General features: G+C 49.9%; 1 protein-coding gene across 4 annotated transcripts in view; it reads left to right on the forward strand.

Moving 5' to 3' along the window:
* Positions 1 to 16,824, forward strand: part of map9 (microtubule-associated protein 9) — a 528,899-nt gene that overhangs the window by 388,249 nt on the left and 123,826 nt on the right. For all 4 annotated transcript variants that reach the window (XM_086010251.1, XM_086010242.1, XM_086010257.1 and 1 more), the window contains one exon: positions 9,737 to 9,816. In XM_086010251.1, coding sequence (XP_085866377.1) covers positions 9,737 to 9,816 — 80 coding nt within the window. The remainder of the gene's footprint in view (positions 1 to 9,736; positions 9,817 to 16,824) is intronic.

Below are 16,824 nucleotides of genomic sequence, written 5' to 3' on the forward strand. Positions count from 1 at the left end.
TTTGGCTTGGCCACAGAAGTAACACTTCGGGCCCCGGGACATCGCTGCAGAAGTTGAGCCGTTGGCAGGATGTGGCGCGGGTGGCTCGGTGCCGGGTGGCGGTCCTACCGTGTCCCAGGATGGCGGCGCTCGCGCCATCCACGATGCGGCCGTGCGGTCAGGTGAGTAGGCATCCATATTCCGTTGGGCCACGTCTAGCGAAAGTGCGAGGGCCGTGGCCTTCTTCAGGTCGAGTTCGCCCTGCTCTAACAGTCTCTGCCGGGTGTAGTTGGATCTGAGGCCCGCGACGAAGGTGTCCCGGACAAGTTCCTCCGTGTACACCGCGGCCGACACCTCTTTACATTTGCAGGCCCGGCCGAGCACCGTCAGCGCCCGTAGGCATACCTCCATCGATTCCCCGGGTTGCTGTTTGCGGGACCCCAGGAGGTGTCTGGCGTAAACTTCATTTACCGGGCGTGCGTACTGTTCTTTAAGAAGGTCGAGGGCACCCTCATAGGTAGTCGCATCTTGGATGAGCGAATAAGCTTGGTGGTTCACCTTGGAGGTCAGAATTTTTAGTTTGTCGCCATCGTTTTGAACAGAATCAACGGAGGCTTCTAGGAAAAGTTTAAAGCATCGCAGCCAGTGTGCGAACTTGATAGATGCATCCGCCTCTTGAGGGTCTAGTTCCAGGGGTGCTGGTTTGAGGATTTGCTCCATCGGAAAAAAAATTAGCCAATAAAATTGATGCGATATCAATTACTGCGAAAGACTGTAAGTTAAGTGAGTAACAAACAGGCTTTTATTAGCTAAAGAACGAAGGCATGCCTCTAGTGGTCGACCGGTCCTGAATGCCTGGGGGACTGCAGAGCAGCCGCCTTTATACCAGGACATATGGGTGGAGCCAGGGGCAGAGCCAGCTGAGGCATGCACAGACAGGTACAACAATGGGCAAGAGTGAACAACCGTGAAGTGAACAACAGTGAAGTGAACAACAGTGGTTTACCACACCCCCTCACTGCTCCCCCTCAATGATCAGTGCCCCTCCTCATGCTCCACCTCAATGATCAGTGCCCCCCTCACTGCTCCCCCTGAATGATCAGTGCCCCCCTCACTGCTCCCCCTCAATGATCAGTGCCCCCCCTCACTGCACCCCCTGAATGATCAGTGCCCCTCCTCATGCTCCACCTCAATGATCAGTGCCCCCCTCACTGCTCCCCCTCAATGATCAGTGCCCCCCTCATTGCACCCCCTGAATGATCAGTGCCCCTCCTCATGCTCCACCTCAATGATCAGTGCCCTCCGTCACTGCTCCCCCCCAATGATCAGTGCCCTCCCTCACTGCTCCCTCTGAATGATAAGTGCCCTCTCTCACTGCTCCCTCTGAATGATAAGTGCCCCCCCTCACTGCTCCCCCTCAATGATCAGTGCCCCCCCTCACTGCTCCCCCTGAATGATCTGTGCCCCCCTCACTGCTCCCTCTGAATGATCAGTGCCCCCCTCACTGCCCCCACTGATGATCAGTGCTCCCCTCACTGCTCCCCCTGAATGATCAGCGCCCCCCCTCACTGCTCCCCCCTCAATGATCAGTGCCCCCCTCATTGCTCACCCTCAATGATCAGTGCCCCCCCTCACTGCTCCCCCTGAATGATCAGTGCCCCCCTCACTACTCCCCCTCAGTGATTTGGCCCCCCGCCTCACTGCTCCACCTGAATGATCACTGCCCCCCCTCACTGCTCCCCCTCAATGATCAGTGCCCCCCCTCACTGCTCCCTCTGAATGATCAGTGCCCCCCGTCACTGCTCCCCCTCAATGATCAGTGCCTCCCCTCACTGCTCCCTCTGAATGATCAGTGCCCCCCTCACTGCTCCCTCTGAATGATCAGTGCCCCCCTCACTGCCCCCCTCAATGATCAGTGCCCCCCTCACTGCCCCCCCTCAATGATCAGTGCCCCCCTCACTGTCCCCCCTCAATGATCAGTGACCCCCCTCACTGCTCCCCCTGAATGATCAGAGCCCCCCCTCACTGCCCCCCCTCAATGATCAGTGCCCCCCTCACTGCCCCCCCTCAATGATCAGTGCCCCCCCTCACTGCTCACCCTGAATGATCAGTGCCACCCTCACTGCTCCCCCTGAAAGATCAGTGCCCCCCTCACTGCTCCCCCTCAATGATCAGTGCCCTCTCACAGCTCCCCCTCAATGATCAGTGCCCCCCCTCACTGCTCCCCCTCAATGGTCAGTGCCCCCCCTCACTGCTCCCCCTCAATGATCAGTGCCCCCCCTCACTGCTCCCTCTGAATGATCAGTGCCCCCCCTCACTGCCCCCCTCAATGATCAGTGCCCCCCCTCACTGCTCCCCCTGAATGATCAGTGCCCCCTCACTGCTCCCACAGAATGATCAGTGCCCTCCTCACTGCTCCGCCTCAATGATCAGTGCCCTCTCACAGCTCCCCCTCAATGATCAGTGCCCCCCCTCACTGCTCCCCCTCAATGGTCAGTGCCCCCCCTCACTGCTCCCCCTCAATGATCAGTGCCCCCCCTCACTGCTCCCTCTGAATGATCAGTGCCCCCCCTCACTGCCCCCCTCAATGATCAGTGCCCCCCTCACTGCTCCCCCTGAATGATCAGTGCCCCCTCACTGCTCCCACAGAATGATCAGTGCCCTCCTCACTGCTCCGCCTCAATGATCAGTGCCCCCCTCACTGCTCCCCTGAATGATCAGTGCCCCCCTCACTGCTCCCCCTGAATGATCAGTGCCCCCCTCACTGCTCCCTCTGAATGATCCATGCCCCCCTCACTGCTCCCCCTCAATGATCAGTGCCCCCCTCACTGCTCCCTCTGAATGATCAGTGCCCCCCCTCACTGCCCCCCTGAATGATCAGTGCCCCCCTCGCTGCTCCCCCTGCATGATCAGTGCCCCCCCGTCACTGCTCCCTCAATGATCAGTGTCCCCATCACTGCTCCCCCTGAATGATCAATGCCCCCCTCACTGCTCCCTCTGAATGATCAGTGCCCCCCCCTCACTGCTCACTCTGAATGATCAATGCCCCCCTCACTGCTCCCCCTGAATGATCAGTGCCCCCCCTCACTGCCCCCCTGAATGATCAGTGCCCCCCCTCACTGCTACTCCTGAATGATCAATGCCCCCCTCACTGCTCCCCCTGAATGATCAGTGCCCCCCCTCACTGCTACCCCTGAATGATCAGTGCCCCCCCTCACTGCTCCCCGTGAATGATCAGTGCCCTCACTCACCGTCCCCTGAATGTTCAGTGCCCCCCTGCCTGCTCCCTCTGAATGATCAGTGCCTCCTGACATAAGAAAACTACTAGGCACTTGGTCTAAGCGTTAAACAAAGCTTTAATCAACTGTTTTACAACATGGAGGTCTAGTTGTGTCCTTCACTAGTTCCTGTTGAAGAATGTTCCGAGTAAGCTGGGCCCATGCCCGAGTATTTATACTCTCCCTGGACAACGCCACCAGCAGGCCGCACAGTATTATTTCATAAGTCATTTCCACATGAAGGACAAGATTCATGTCATTCTTCCCGCCTGATGGATTGGTAGTCCAGCGACTTACTTCTGCCGGATTAATTGGACTACGAATAGCCGCAGTCGTTTGGATCTGCATTTGACGCTGGAAGGCACACCTCCTCTGACCGTGTCTTGGTCCCTGGTCCCTTGGTTCATACCGGCGGACTGGCAGAGCCCGTGTCGCCTTGATCGACCTAAGGGGGACTGGGGATTTCGTGACTCCGGGTGCGGGCCCCCACAGGCGCATAGCTGGCTTCATCCTGTTCAGTAGTCATTGATTGACCGGCGTCCTGGCTTCGGGTGGTCATCCTGTGTGGAGCGCTCTGTTCCCCAGGTTGATCCGGTGGAGTAGCTGGCAGATCCCTTGATTTCCCGGGTAGGGCGTCAATCCTCGGAGGAGCGCAGAGTATCGTCGTCGTCCTCGGAGGAGCACAGAGTATCGGCGTCGTTGACACGGATCCCTCTATCGATTGGGTCCGTGGGACCGGTTGGGCAGGGAACCAGATCCCGAAGTGAAACTGTGGACTCCCGGCCATCAGGGTAACGCACGTAGACATATGTAGGATTGACATCCGTTAGTTCCACTTCGTCGACGAGGGGATCGCTCTCGGAGGATCGGATGAATCTTCGGATCAGCACGGGGCCAGGAGCTACCAACCATGATGATAGGGACGTCCCATGAGTGGAGCGACGATGGAACCCGAAGAACCGTTCGTGAGGAGTAACATTGGTGGATGTAGAAAGGAGAGACCTGATGGATGCAACGCGTCAGGGAGCATAGTTTCCCACTGCTGGTCTGATAGGTTGTGTGACCTCAGTGCAAGACAAACAGCATTCCAAATGATAGCGTTGTATCTTTCAACCTGTCCGTTTCCAATAGGATGATACGGTGTCGTTTTGCTTGTGCCGATTCCCCGTTGGGAAAGATAACTTTTGAGTTTGCTTGACATGAAGGAGGGACCCCGACCAGAGTGGATGAAATTGGCCATACCGCAAAGGGAAAAGACCTGATCGAGGCATTTGATCACTGTGGAAGTAAGCATATTGGGACAGGGGAAAGCAAAGGGAAAGTGTGAATTTTCGTCCACGATAGTAAGCAAGTAGGTGTTCGCGTTGAAGAAGGCAGTGGCCCTTTAAAGTCAATGCTGAGTCGCTGCATAGGCTGTGTAGCGTGTATGAGCGAGCCATCCGACGGATGGAAGAATTGTGATTTTAATTCCGCGCAAATTCTACAAGTGGAGCATGTTCTTTTCATGTCTTCCGTAGAAAATGGGAGATTTTTAGATCGCACAAAGTGTAACATATGGGTAACGCCAGGATGGTATAAGTCAGTATGAAGATCCGCAAGAGTCGAAGTTGACATGGAAGAGCAGAATGCCCGCGTGAGGGTATCTGGGGCCACATTATCTTTGCCGGGTCGATAATGTATGGTGTAGCCAAAGGCGGCCAATTCCATTCTCCAGAGCTGTATCTTGTTATTCTTGACCTTAGTGCATTTCCGGTTATCCAGCATAAAGGCCACGGAGCGCTGATCAGTTATAAGCGTGAAATGGTGACGAGCGAGAAAATGACTCCATTTACATACTGCTTCGATGATAGCCGTAGCCTCCTTCTTGACAGGAGGATAATGGAGCTCGCTACCCTGCAAAGTTCTGGACAGAAATGCAACGGGTCAACCACCTTGATTCAAGGTAGCTGAGATCGCCACCTCTGATGCATTGCACTCGACCACAAAAGGGAGATTTTCATCGATGTTGCTTGAGGAGGTCGAAAGCTGAAATAGCCGTTGCCTCCAACAGAAATTACTTCGCGTGAAGCAGTGACTGGATCTTGTCGGCAAAGTGGGGTATCCACTTCGCATAATAGGCGAACATGCCGAGGGCCCGACGAAGAGAGCCAAGATTCGTAGGAGGAGGGAGCTCCTGAAGCGGACAAAGTCGCTCTGGGTCCCGTTTGATGACACCATTGCCTACCCAGTAGCCAAAGATGTTGACTGATGGTACTGATTTCACTGATTTGGACTCATTTAAGGTTAAGTTGTGATGACGGAGAACATCAAGAAATTTCTGGAGGTTGGCATTGTGCTCCTTCTGGTCATGACCAGCAATGGTGATATAATCCAGATATGGAAAAGTGTCCGTTAAGTTCTCCTGTTTGACTAGGCTGTCCATTGCCCGTTGAAAGACGGCCACCCCATTGGTGACTCCAAACGGAAGGCGACAAAACTGGTAAAGCCGACCGTTGGCCTCAATGGCCGTATACTTCTTGTCAGGGTCCTTTAACGGTACTTGATGATATGCGCTCTTTAAGTCAGAAGTTGAAAATACCCTGTAGTTGGCAAGGTTATTGACCATGTCATCGATGCGTGGTAGTTGGTAGGCATCCAGGTCGGTATACTGGTTAATAGTTTGCAAGTAATCGATGCAAAGACATTTCTTGTGTTGCTTCAGAGGATTTTTAACAACGACGACTTGAGCCCGCCAGGAAGCTAAACATGGCTCAATGATACCGTCAGCTAGAAGGTGAGAGATTTCTGCCTCGATAAAGGATCGATCATCTTGGCTGAAACGTTGTGATTTAGTGACTATGGGCTTACATCGGGGGAAAAGATTGGCAAACAAGGAGGGCTTGTCGAGCGAAACAGCCGAAAGCGCACAAAATGGTACTTTGGAAATAGTAAGCTCCGGCTTTGACCCTCCAAACTCGAAAGTGAGTCTTTTGTGTTGTTTCTGGAAATCCTGTCCCAGGAGCACATCACTGCATAGGTTTTTGTGCACCCCAAGCCGGGTGGAAAAATAAGTGCAGCCATTGAAAATAAGGTCGGCCAGACAAAAGCCGGAAGAGTTGGTGGCCAGTGTCGTCAGAGCCATTGCAATTTCCCTGTCCGAGGGGTAGATACGCAGTTTTAACTTACTGACAGCCTGCTCACTGATGAAGCTGTCTGAGCTACATGAGTCGATTAGTGCACTCAAAATGTGTCCATTTACTGAAACCTTCATGGCTGCATGGGACAGGCTTTGGGGAAAAATGGCTGTGATGGGAGGAGGGGCAGTTTTATACTTGACAGCTGTAACATTAGTAGTAGCTCTTGGGGGAGGAGCAGTTTTATAGATGACAGCTGTAACATTAGTAGTGGCTCTTGGGGAAGGAGCAGTTTTATACTTGGCAGCTGTAACCCTAGAAGAGGCTCTTGACTGACATACTTTAAAAAAGTGACCTTTCTTACTGCAATGATTGCATTACAGGCAGGACAAAATTTCCTATAGTGAAATGCACCTCCACAGAAGAAACACTTCTTTTTAGATTGCCAAAATGCCACTAGGGTAGGGTCGTCGTCATCAGTGAGGGCTTCTGCCTGAGGCTTATCGGAGGAGTCACTAAAAGTGATAGCAGCAGTCCGTGCACGTGGTACAAGATAGGCAGCTTGTAACTCGAGGGTTCTATTCTCCAACAGACACTGCCGTATGAAGGGAGACGCAATTCCATTAATAAAAGAATCACAAAATAATTCCTCCTGGTACTGCTCAGCTGAGACAGCTTTGAGATTACAGTCTTTGCTGAGCCTGCAAAGCTTTTGAAGGAATTCGTCAAGTGATACCCCGGGTTGTTGTCGAGTTATGGCCAGTAAGTGCCAAGCAAAAATTTTGTTTGGGTCCTTAACATATAGTTGCTGCAGTATTTGGATAGCGGAGTCATAGTCTACACAGTCTTCGATATAGTCAAACACATGAGGAGATACATAATTGGCAAGCATTTGTAACTTATCAGGAACATTCTCACCACAAGCCCTGAGGAAGTTGCCGAAGGTATGATACCAGTGTTTCCATACCTTAGCAGTTGTAGGTGAATTCGGGTCCAGGTCAAGACGGGCGGGTCTGAGTAGTTTCTCCATGATGGATTGATTATTACGTCTGGTTCCCTTCTAACGTTTGAGTCGTAGCCATCTGTTCCCAAAATCACTCGGAGCGTGGGGCAAGTTTCAGTTGATTAAATTGACGTAAGAAAACTACTAGGCACTTGGTCTAAGCGTTAAACAAAGCTTTAATCAATTGTTTTACAACATGGAAGTCTGGTTGTGTCCTTCACTAGTTCCTGTTAAAGAATGTTCCGAGCAAGCTGGGCCCATGCCCGAGTATTTATACTCTCCCTGGACAGCGTCACCAGCAGGCCGCCCAGTATTATTTCATAAGTCATTTCCACATGAAGGACAAGATTCATGTCACCCCCCCCTCACTGCTCCCTCTGAATGATCAGTGACCCCCTCACTGCTCCCCACAGCCAAACATTGAAAAAAAATGTTATGCAACTTTATATATTATTATATATATAAAAGGATCTGTCCGTCTGTCTGTATGTATGTATGTCTGTCTGTCTGTCTGCTGTCTGTCTGTCTGTCTGTCCGCTATACACTCAAAAGTTATAGAGCGTACCTACACATATGTTATATCAAAAGAAAGCTGATGATCAGGGGAGTGTCATAGGCGTATTTACTTTTTGGTCAGACAAAAATTGTTCAGACAGTATACAAAAAACTTTCAAAAATCCGCTCATTAGTGGTTGACCAATCCTACCACTCATTAGCGTTGAGTGACGTGATGGTTGACCAATTGGGGGGCGTTTCATGGCGTTTGTGGGCGGGGCCTAATCCTTCAAACTGCTGAGCGGGAGCTGAGCTGAGGTGAGTGGCGGCCATTAAAGACCAGCCGGGCCTGAAGCGCTGGCGGCTGCCCTTCTTCACCCGCAAAATCTCCCTCCGGCTCTCACCTTTTAGCGGGGGAGGAGAGGCTGCTTTAAATTAGATCGTTCACTCAGTCGCGTCTCTCTTCATCTCTTTTGTTTTTCTTCTCTCTGGCCGGCTGCGCGGGAAAACAGAGAACCACGCGGCCCAAGAGACAGCGAACAGGGGAGCAGTGGCGAGGGCTCCGGCTCAGCGGATCGGGCGCTCATCAGGGGTCAGCCCGCAACACATTGACCGGAGGAGCGGCGGCTCTCTCCTTCCCCCCCTTCTCTCTCTCTCTCCTTCCCCCCCCCCTCTCTCTCTCTCCCGCCAACCTCACAAAATGGCGGCCGCCCTTCTTCACCCGCCGGGCTCTCGGACACGGGATTCCGGAGCGAAAGGCCTCCGACTGCCGCCCGGCCAACCGGGTCCAAAGGCCCGCCTGGTTAAACATGAGGAACCCCGGGCTCGCTTCTGAGCGATGGGCACCCGGCCTCCCGGTGTCGGACTGACTCCGTTCTGGTACCGAGGTGAGTCGGAGGGAGAGGGAGGGAGGGAGAGAGAGAGAGAGCGGGAGGGAGGGAGAGAGAGAGGGGCAGGAGAGAGAGGGGCAGGGAGAGAGAGGGGGGAGAGAGAGAGGGGAGAGAGAGAGCAGCAGGGAGAGAGAGGGGGAGGGAGAGAGAGAGGGTGAGGGAGGGAGAGAGAGGGGCAGGAGAGAGAGGGAGAGGGAGAGGGGCAGGGAGAGAGAGGGGGAGGGAGAGAGACAGGGTGAGGGGAGGGAAAGTGTGAAGGGGTGGGAGAGGGAGGGAGAGCTCGCCTTCCTTTCTTCGGCCGCCGCAATTCAAACTTCCCGCCGACCTCACAAAATGGCGGCCCTTCTTCACCCGCCGGGCTCTGAGTCCAGCCCCTTCCTCGGGGTGTCTTCCTCTCTTGTCTATCTCCTTCCCTCACTCTCTCCTTCTCTCTCTCTCTCTCTCTCCTTCCCTCTCTCTCTCTCTCCTTCCCTCTCTCTCTCTCTCTCCTTCACTCTCTCTCTCTCTCCTTCCCTCTCTCTCTCTCTCCCCTTCCCTCTCTCTCTCTGTCTCTCTCTCCTTCCCTCTCTCTCTCCTTCCCTCCTCTCTCTCTCCTCCCTCTTCTCTCTCTCTCCTCCTCCCTCTCTCTCCTCTCCTCTCTTCTCTTCTCTTTCCCTCTCTCTCTCTCTCTCCTTCCCACACAGACAGACAGACAGACAAACTCATTTATATGCCCTCAAAAAACCCTCGGCACCACCGGGCACTCCAGCTAGTATTTGATAAAGGAAGACTGCTCTATCTAGAATCTGAGAGTTTACAGTTACAATATCTATTTTTTTTCATTTTATGCTTGACTAAGCAACAGATAATTCAAATCATTATTTAAGTCTAATGTCCATTTGATGTCATATCTCCTTATATTCATGCATTTATGTTTATTCCATAGTACATAAATAAAGCTGCTTTATGAGTAAAACTGTTTACTGTTGTACATGACAGGCAAAAGACCAAGTGAAGATGATACAGAATGGGAGCAAGAGTCTAACGGTAGAATCATCTGCAAAATCAATAAGTAACAGGTAATGAAAATATATCATGTTCATGCAGGAACTGTTTATACAATTTACAGTCATTTTATGGCAAAATTTACTCATTCACATGAGCTTTGCTGTACCTCATCAACAGCTAACCACAGATAGGAATACGGCTTTATATGTGTTGGTACAGCTGCAGATTAGCATTTTCTAACATCTATATTCAAAGTGAAAATAGACATTTTTAATATCGGTGTATCCTTAAACTGTCTTAACTCTGCTGCCTGTAAGGGGTGGTGTTTTGGGGGTCAGCTTCACCTCTGACTTATGAGCGGTTCGAATCGCTCCCACTCTCTTGGTTCTAGACCTTGGACTTATTTGGGGGTTGTGATAAAATTGCAGCAAACAACTGAACTTGGTGCAAGAACTTTGATCTTTATTTGAGAAAGAAAATACAACACAATAATAACACTCTAATAAAATGGGGAAACACACGAGGGAAAAGTTACAGTAAACACATTTCTCACCCCTCCCAATCCCACCTTACTAGCTAGGTTAGGCTCTGAAGGACCAAGAATAATGCTCACCAAAACGACTTCTTGACAGTTGAGCTGGTTCACGATTTCGGGGTTCACTAGCTGTGTCAGTTGGGGCCTGCCGTACCCCGGACGCGGTAGAGGACTTCACCAGCGTAGCTGGTCAGTCTTCGCGAGTCCGCTGATGCGGTAGGGTGTGTATTAGACCTATCGGTTGAGTACCCAATTTTCTTTGGCTAGAAATAGGGCCTAGAGTCTTTTGGATAAAATTTTACCCGGGGGTAAGTCAGGAGAGATTGTAGAGTGGAAAAGACTTGCGGAATCTTCGGTTTTCTTCCGAGTTGGTTTTCTTTCGTTGGTCGCGGTGGCCCAATATTACCCGGTTGGCTGTGGGTAATATTCGGTTGGTTGTTTCATGGGGCCCTTGGTGCCGCAAGGTGTCCGTTGGTGTGTTACTTCTTCGAGAGAGAGAGAACTGCTTCGAGATGTTTGCTCCTCGACCTCGATGTTGCTCGGCGATGACTCTCCTTGAACTTGTAACTGTTGCTGTTTCCTGTGTGGTGTTCCTGTACTGTTTAACTGTTAAAACAGGGCCCCAATTATACAAAACGAGGCCTGCTAATCTGCGTGCCAAATCTGTTCAAGTCTTTTGTTAGATTTTGGCGGGCTCATTGTGTAAGTTGTGTAAATTGTTTAAGCGGTTTCGAGATGGCTTCCTGAGTTGTTGGAGTAGTTTAAAAATGTGGGAAGTAGTTTCAGGATGGTTTTACTGAGCTGTTGAGCTCTTATCTAATTGTAGTGAATTGTCCTCAAGCTTTTGAATTTCCTGTGGGGCCTGAGATTCTTTGTAGGTTGGCTAAGCAATTTGGTTTATGCATGACTTGGATGGGTTCTGTGAGGCTGTTCTTCCATGGATCTATTGTTAGCATGTAAATCTCTTGATGGGGGCTGAGTTACGCTTTCCAGTTCCCCCAGACAGTTTGATTACCTCGAATACTCAAAACTGGCTACACATAGGTAGATCCCAAATTCTTTGTTGCAGCCTTTTTCCCAAAACATGCCTGAACATGTCCTTTTTAAAATGCCAAGTCTGATTTCTGACCTTGAGACTCCTTGCTAGGCCCAAAATGCCCTTTTATCACTCCTGAAGTTTTTAGCGAGGGTCCAAAGTCATTTTAATAGGGTTATCCTTTGTTTTGGGGATCTGTTAATTTTGAGAATCTTGCATGCCTATAAGTAGAAACATTGACAATATTCTAAGATACATTCTTTGGAACTACTGTCAGTTTCGCACCTATACAATAATCAATTTATCTATATATAATTTAACTGTCTGCATATAGGCTTGGTGTGGAGATGCCGGAGTTGGACTGGGGTGGACAAATGTAAGAAGTCACACAACACCAGGTTATAGTCCAACAGCTTTATTTGAAATCACAAGCTTTCGGAGCGCTGCTCCTTCGTCAGGTGACTTCACCTGACGAAGGAGCAGCGCTCCGAAAGCTTGTGATTTCAGATAAAGCTGTTGGACTATAACCTGGTGTTGTGTGACTTCTTACATTTGCATATAGGCTGTCACACATTAATTATATAGGGTGTCATATTAAATCTGTCTGCCATGCTTTCTAATCTATTAGTTTCAGCTGGCAAATGTAATAGCATAGAAATGGGTCATTCAGCCCCTGAAGTCTACGCTGGCCTATTTCTGCAAATTAGCCACCTGGCGTAATCCCACTCTTCTGCTTGCTTTCTATAGCCTTTGATATTGCTCTTTGTTCTTTGAGGAGGTGACAGATATGGTGAATCAGAGAAATGCAGTGGATGTGGTGTACCTGGACTTTCAGGATACTATGGTACCAAGAAGGCGATTTCAGGAGAAGATTAATGGATATGAAATTAGAGGAAGGATGGTAAATTGGATTAAAAACTGGTTACAAGGAAGGAAACAGAGAGTTGGTATTAAGAGCGGTTTCTCAGAGTGGTTTGCAGCTCTCACGGGTTTACGTTCTGGGACCATGTTCATTCACTGATTTAGATATCAGGCTAGAGGAGTGATGTCCATATTTGCCAATGATACTAAATGATACTAAACTAGGAGTCATGGCCTCCTCTCTGGTGAAGAAGGCCCAGCAGCGCCTATATTTCTTGAGGAGGCTGAAGGGATGTAATCTGTCACCCCCGATCCTCTCTAACTTCTACCGCTGCACTATAGAGAGCATCCTGACAAACTGTATCACGGTATGGTACGGCGGCTGTAGCTCCCATGACCGGAAAGCCCTGCAGCGGGTAGTCAAAACTGCCCAACGCATTACCGGCACCCGGCTACCGACCATAGAACATATATATCAGAAACGCTGCCTACGGAGGGCACGGACCATCATCAAAGACCCTACCCACCCCAGCCACAGTCTGTTCGCCCTCCTACCATCTGGAAGACGCTACAGATGCATTCGCACCCGTACGACCAGATTTAGGAACAGCTTCTTTCCCAGGGCTGTCATCCTACTGAACTCCACAAATAAACACTAAAGCCTGCACATCTGCCGATGCACTTTATTCACTTTATTATGGTCATATTTATGCTAATATATATGTACAAATGTATGTTGAAATGTTTAAGTGTCCTAATCCAAATTGTACACTCTCGGGAGCCGCAAGCCTACATTTCGTTGTACTGCACTTGCGCACTAACAATAACAATAAAAGTTGATTTGATTTGATTTGATTTGATTTGAAATCATACTGAGGGCCAAAGAATCTACAAGGGGATATAGATAAGATGGTTGAATGTGCAAAAAAATGGCAGATGGAATTCTGCTTCAGTAAATGTGAGGTGGTACATTTTTGGGCTCCACACTACAGGAAGGGTGTTGAGACAAAATAGAGTGCGCAGCACACATTCACTGGGATAGTGCCTGGTATGAGGAAACACAAATAGGAAGAAAGACTTGAAAAATTACATTTGTTTTTGTTAAAACAGAGAACATATGAACATACAAAATTGATGGGCAGGAAAAGACCCGCTGGTCCATCAAACCTGTAATTTCCTGGGAGAAGCAAAAAAGATCGAGGGCAATAGAGGTGATTAAAATTATGAAGGTATGGGACAGAGTAGATAGAATCAGACTGTTTCCATTAATGAAGGGTCTAGAACAAGGGGACATAGATACAAGATTAAATGTAAGAGAGTTAGGATAAAGAGCAGAAGCAATCTTTTACTCACAATCAGGTTTCTGCCCCTGCCACAGCACTGAAACTGCCCTAATCAAAGTCACGTGATTGGTGCACTATCCACCTGTCTGCAGCCTTTGACACAGTTGACCACACCATCCGGCTCCAATGTGTCTCCTTCAATGTCCATCTCAGTAGGACTGCCGTCGCCTGGTTCCAATCTTATCTAATACAATAGCAAAATACTGCGGATGCTGGAAATCTGAAATAACAACAGAAAATGCTGGAAATACTCAGCAGGCCAGATGTCTCTCTCTCCACGGATGCTGCCTGGCCTGCTGAGTATTTCCAGCATTTTCTGTTGTTATTCCAATCTTATCTATCCAGTCATAGCCAGATAATCTCCTGCAACGGCTTCTCTTCTGGCTCCCTCACCATTACCTCTAGTGTCCCCCAAGGATCAAGGGTCTATCCTTGGCCCCCTCCTATTTCTCATCTACATGCTGCCCCTCAGCAACATCATCCAAAATCACGGTGGCATAGTGGTTAGCACTGTTGCCTCACAGCGCCAGAGACCCGGGTTCGAATCCGGCCCCGGGCGACTGTCTGTGTGGAGTTTGCACATTCTCCCTGTGTTTGCGTGGGTTTTCTCCGGGTGCTCCGGTTTCCTCCCACAGTCCAAAGATGTGTGGGTTAGGTTGATTGGCTATGATAAATTGACCCTTAGTGTTAGGGGGATTAAATGCGTGGGGTTACGGGGATAGGGTGGGATATGTGTTGGTGTAGGGGTTACAGTGGATCGGGTGGGATATGTGTCGGTGCAGGCTCGATGGGCCGAAATGGCCTCTATCTGCACTGTGGGGTTTCGGTGAAAAAAAAAATCACAACATCAGGTTCCACATGTACGCTGACGACAGCCAGCTCTATTACATCACCACCTCTCTTGAATCCCTCCACTGACTCGGTACTGTCATGCTGCTTGCCCGACATCCAGTAATGGATAAGCAGAAAAATCCTCCAATTAAACATGGGGCGGATCAAAGCGATTGCATTCGGACCCCGCTTCTGAGCTTCTGACCCTATATCCTCTCCATCACCAAGACTGCCTACTTCCATCTTTGTAATATCGCTCATCTCTGCCCCTGCCTCAGCCACCTGCTGCTGAAACTCTCATCCATGCTTTTGTTACCTCCAGACTCAACTATTCCAATCCTCTCCTGGCCGGCCTCCCATCTTCCACCCTCCATAAACTTGAGCTCATCCAAAACTCTGCTGCCCGTATCCTAACTCGCACCAAGTCCCATTCACCCATCACCCTGTGCTTGCTGACCTACACCTGATCCACCAAAGCCTCAAATTTCTATAGTTACCATCCTTATATTAAAATCCCCTGCAGCCTCGCCTGTCCCTATATCTGTAACCTACTTACATTGTACTACAGCGATGCACAAATAATCCCACTGCTCTCCTCTTCTCATAACCACTTGTCCCCGTATCCCTTTATTCCCTCTTTTTGTTAGTCACAAGACAGGTAACTTGAATTCATTGACGAGACATCATGAGGGTTAAATTGGATAACCCTGAAAGCGGGCGTGAGGATTGCAGTATGTGATTAACCTGCGCCCGTTCATTGTGTTGCAGACAGCACGCTAAATTGGTGCTGCCTGCTGTTTTCCATGATTGCTGGGTGCAGACAGCGCTACCTTCATTGGCTGCACGCATCAGCAGGGGAGACGAGTATCATGAGTGGCAAGGCCAGGCTGGTGGTGGAGGGAGTGTATGTTGAAAGTGGTGGATGGGGTGCCAATCAAGCGGGCTGCTTTGTCCTGGATGGCGTTAAGCTTCTTGAGTGTTGTTGGAGCTGTACTCATCCAGGCAAATGGAGAGTATTCCATCACACTCCTGACTTGTGCCTTGTAGATGGTGGAAAGGCGTTGGGGAGTCAGGAGGTGAGGCACTCACTGCAAAATATCCAGCCTCTGACCTGCTGTTGCAGCCACAGTATTTATGAGGCTGGTCCAATTAAGTTTCTGGTCAATGGTGACCCCCAGAATGTTGATGGTGAGGGATTCGGCGATGGTAATGCCATTGAATGTTGTGGGGAGGTGGTTAGACTTTCTTGTTGGAGATGGTCATTGCCTGGTACTTGAGTGGCATAACTGTTACTTGCCACTTATCAGCCCAAGCCTGAATGTTGTCCAGGTTTTGCTGCATGCGGACATGGACTGCTTCATTATCTGGTGAGTTGCGAATGGCACTGAACACTGTGCAATCATCAACAAACATCCCACTTCTGACCTTATGATGGAGGGAAGGTCATTGATGAAGCAGCTCAAGATGGTTGGGCCTAGGACACTGCCCTGAGGAACTCCTGCAGCGATGTGCTGGGGCTGAGATGATTGACCACCAGCAACCACAACCATCTTCCTTTGTGCACTCCAGAACTAGCTGTGCCTCTAGCCAAGCTGTTCCAGTACAGCTACAACACTGGCATCTACCCGACAATGTGGAAAACTGTCCAGGTATGTCCTGTCCACAAAAAGCAGGACAAATCCAATCCGGCCAATTACTGCCCCATCAGTCTACTCTCAGTCATCAGCAAAGTGATGGAAGGTGTCATCGACAGTGTTATCAAGTGACATTTACTCACCAATAACCTGCTCACTGATGCCCAGTTTGGGTTCTACCAAGACCACTCGGCTCCCAACCTCATTACAGCCTTGGTCCAAACATGGACATAGGAACTGAATTCCAGAGGTGAAGTGAGAGTGACTGCGCTTGACATCAAGGCAGCATTTGACCGAGTGTGGCATCAAGGAGCCCTAGTAAAACTGAAGTCAATGGGAATTGGGGGGAAAATTCTCCACTGGCTGGAGTCATACCTCACACAAAGGAAGATGATTGTTGTGGTTGAAGGTCAATCATCACAGCCCCAGGACATCGCTGCAGGAGTTCCTCAGGGCAATGTTCTAGGCCCAACCATCTTCAGCTGCTTCAACAGTGACCTTCCCTTCAACATAAGGTCAGAAATGGGGATGTTTGCTGATGACTGCACAGTGTTCAGTGCCATGCACAACTCAGATAATGAAGCAGTCCATGCCTTCGTGCAACACGACCTGGATGACATTCAGGCTTGGGCTGATAGGTTGCAAGTAACATTCGCGCTACACAAGTGCCAACAAGCGAGAGTCTAACCACCGCCCCGTGACATTCAACGGCATTACCATTGCCGAATCCCCCACCATCAACATCCTGGGGCTCACCATTGACCAGAAACTTAACTGGACCAGACACATAAATACTGTGGCAACAAGAGCAGGTCAGAAGCTAGGTATTCTGCGGCGAG

Source organism: Somniosus microcephalus, chromosome 2 (assembly GCF_052327205.1).
Source record: "Somniosus microcephalus isolate GS21.2 chromosome 2, FLI_Smic_1.0, whole genome shotgun sequence".
NCBI classification, from domain to species: Eukaryota; Metazoa; Chordata; class Chondrichthyes; order Squaliformes; family Somniosidae; genus Somniosus; species Somniosus microcephalus.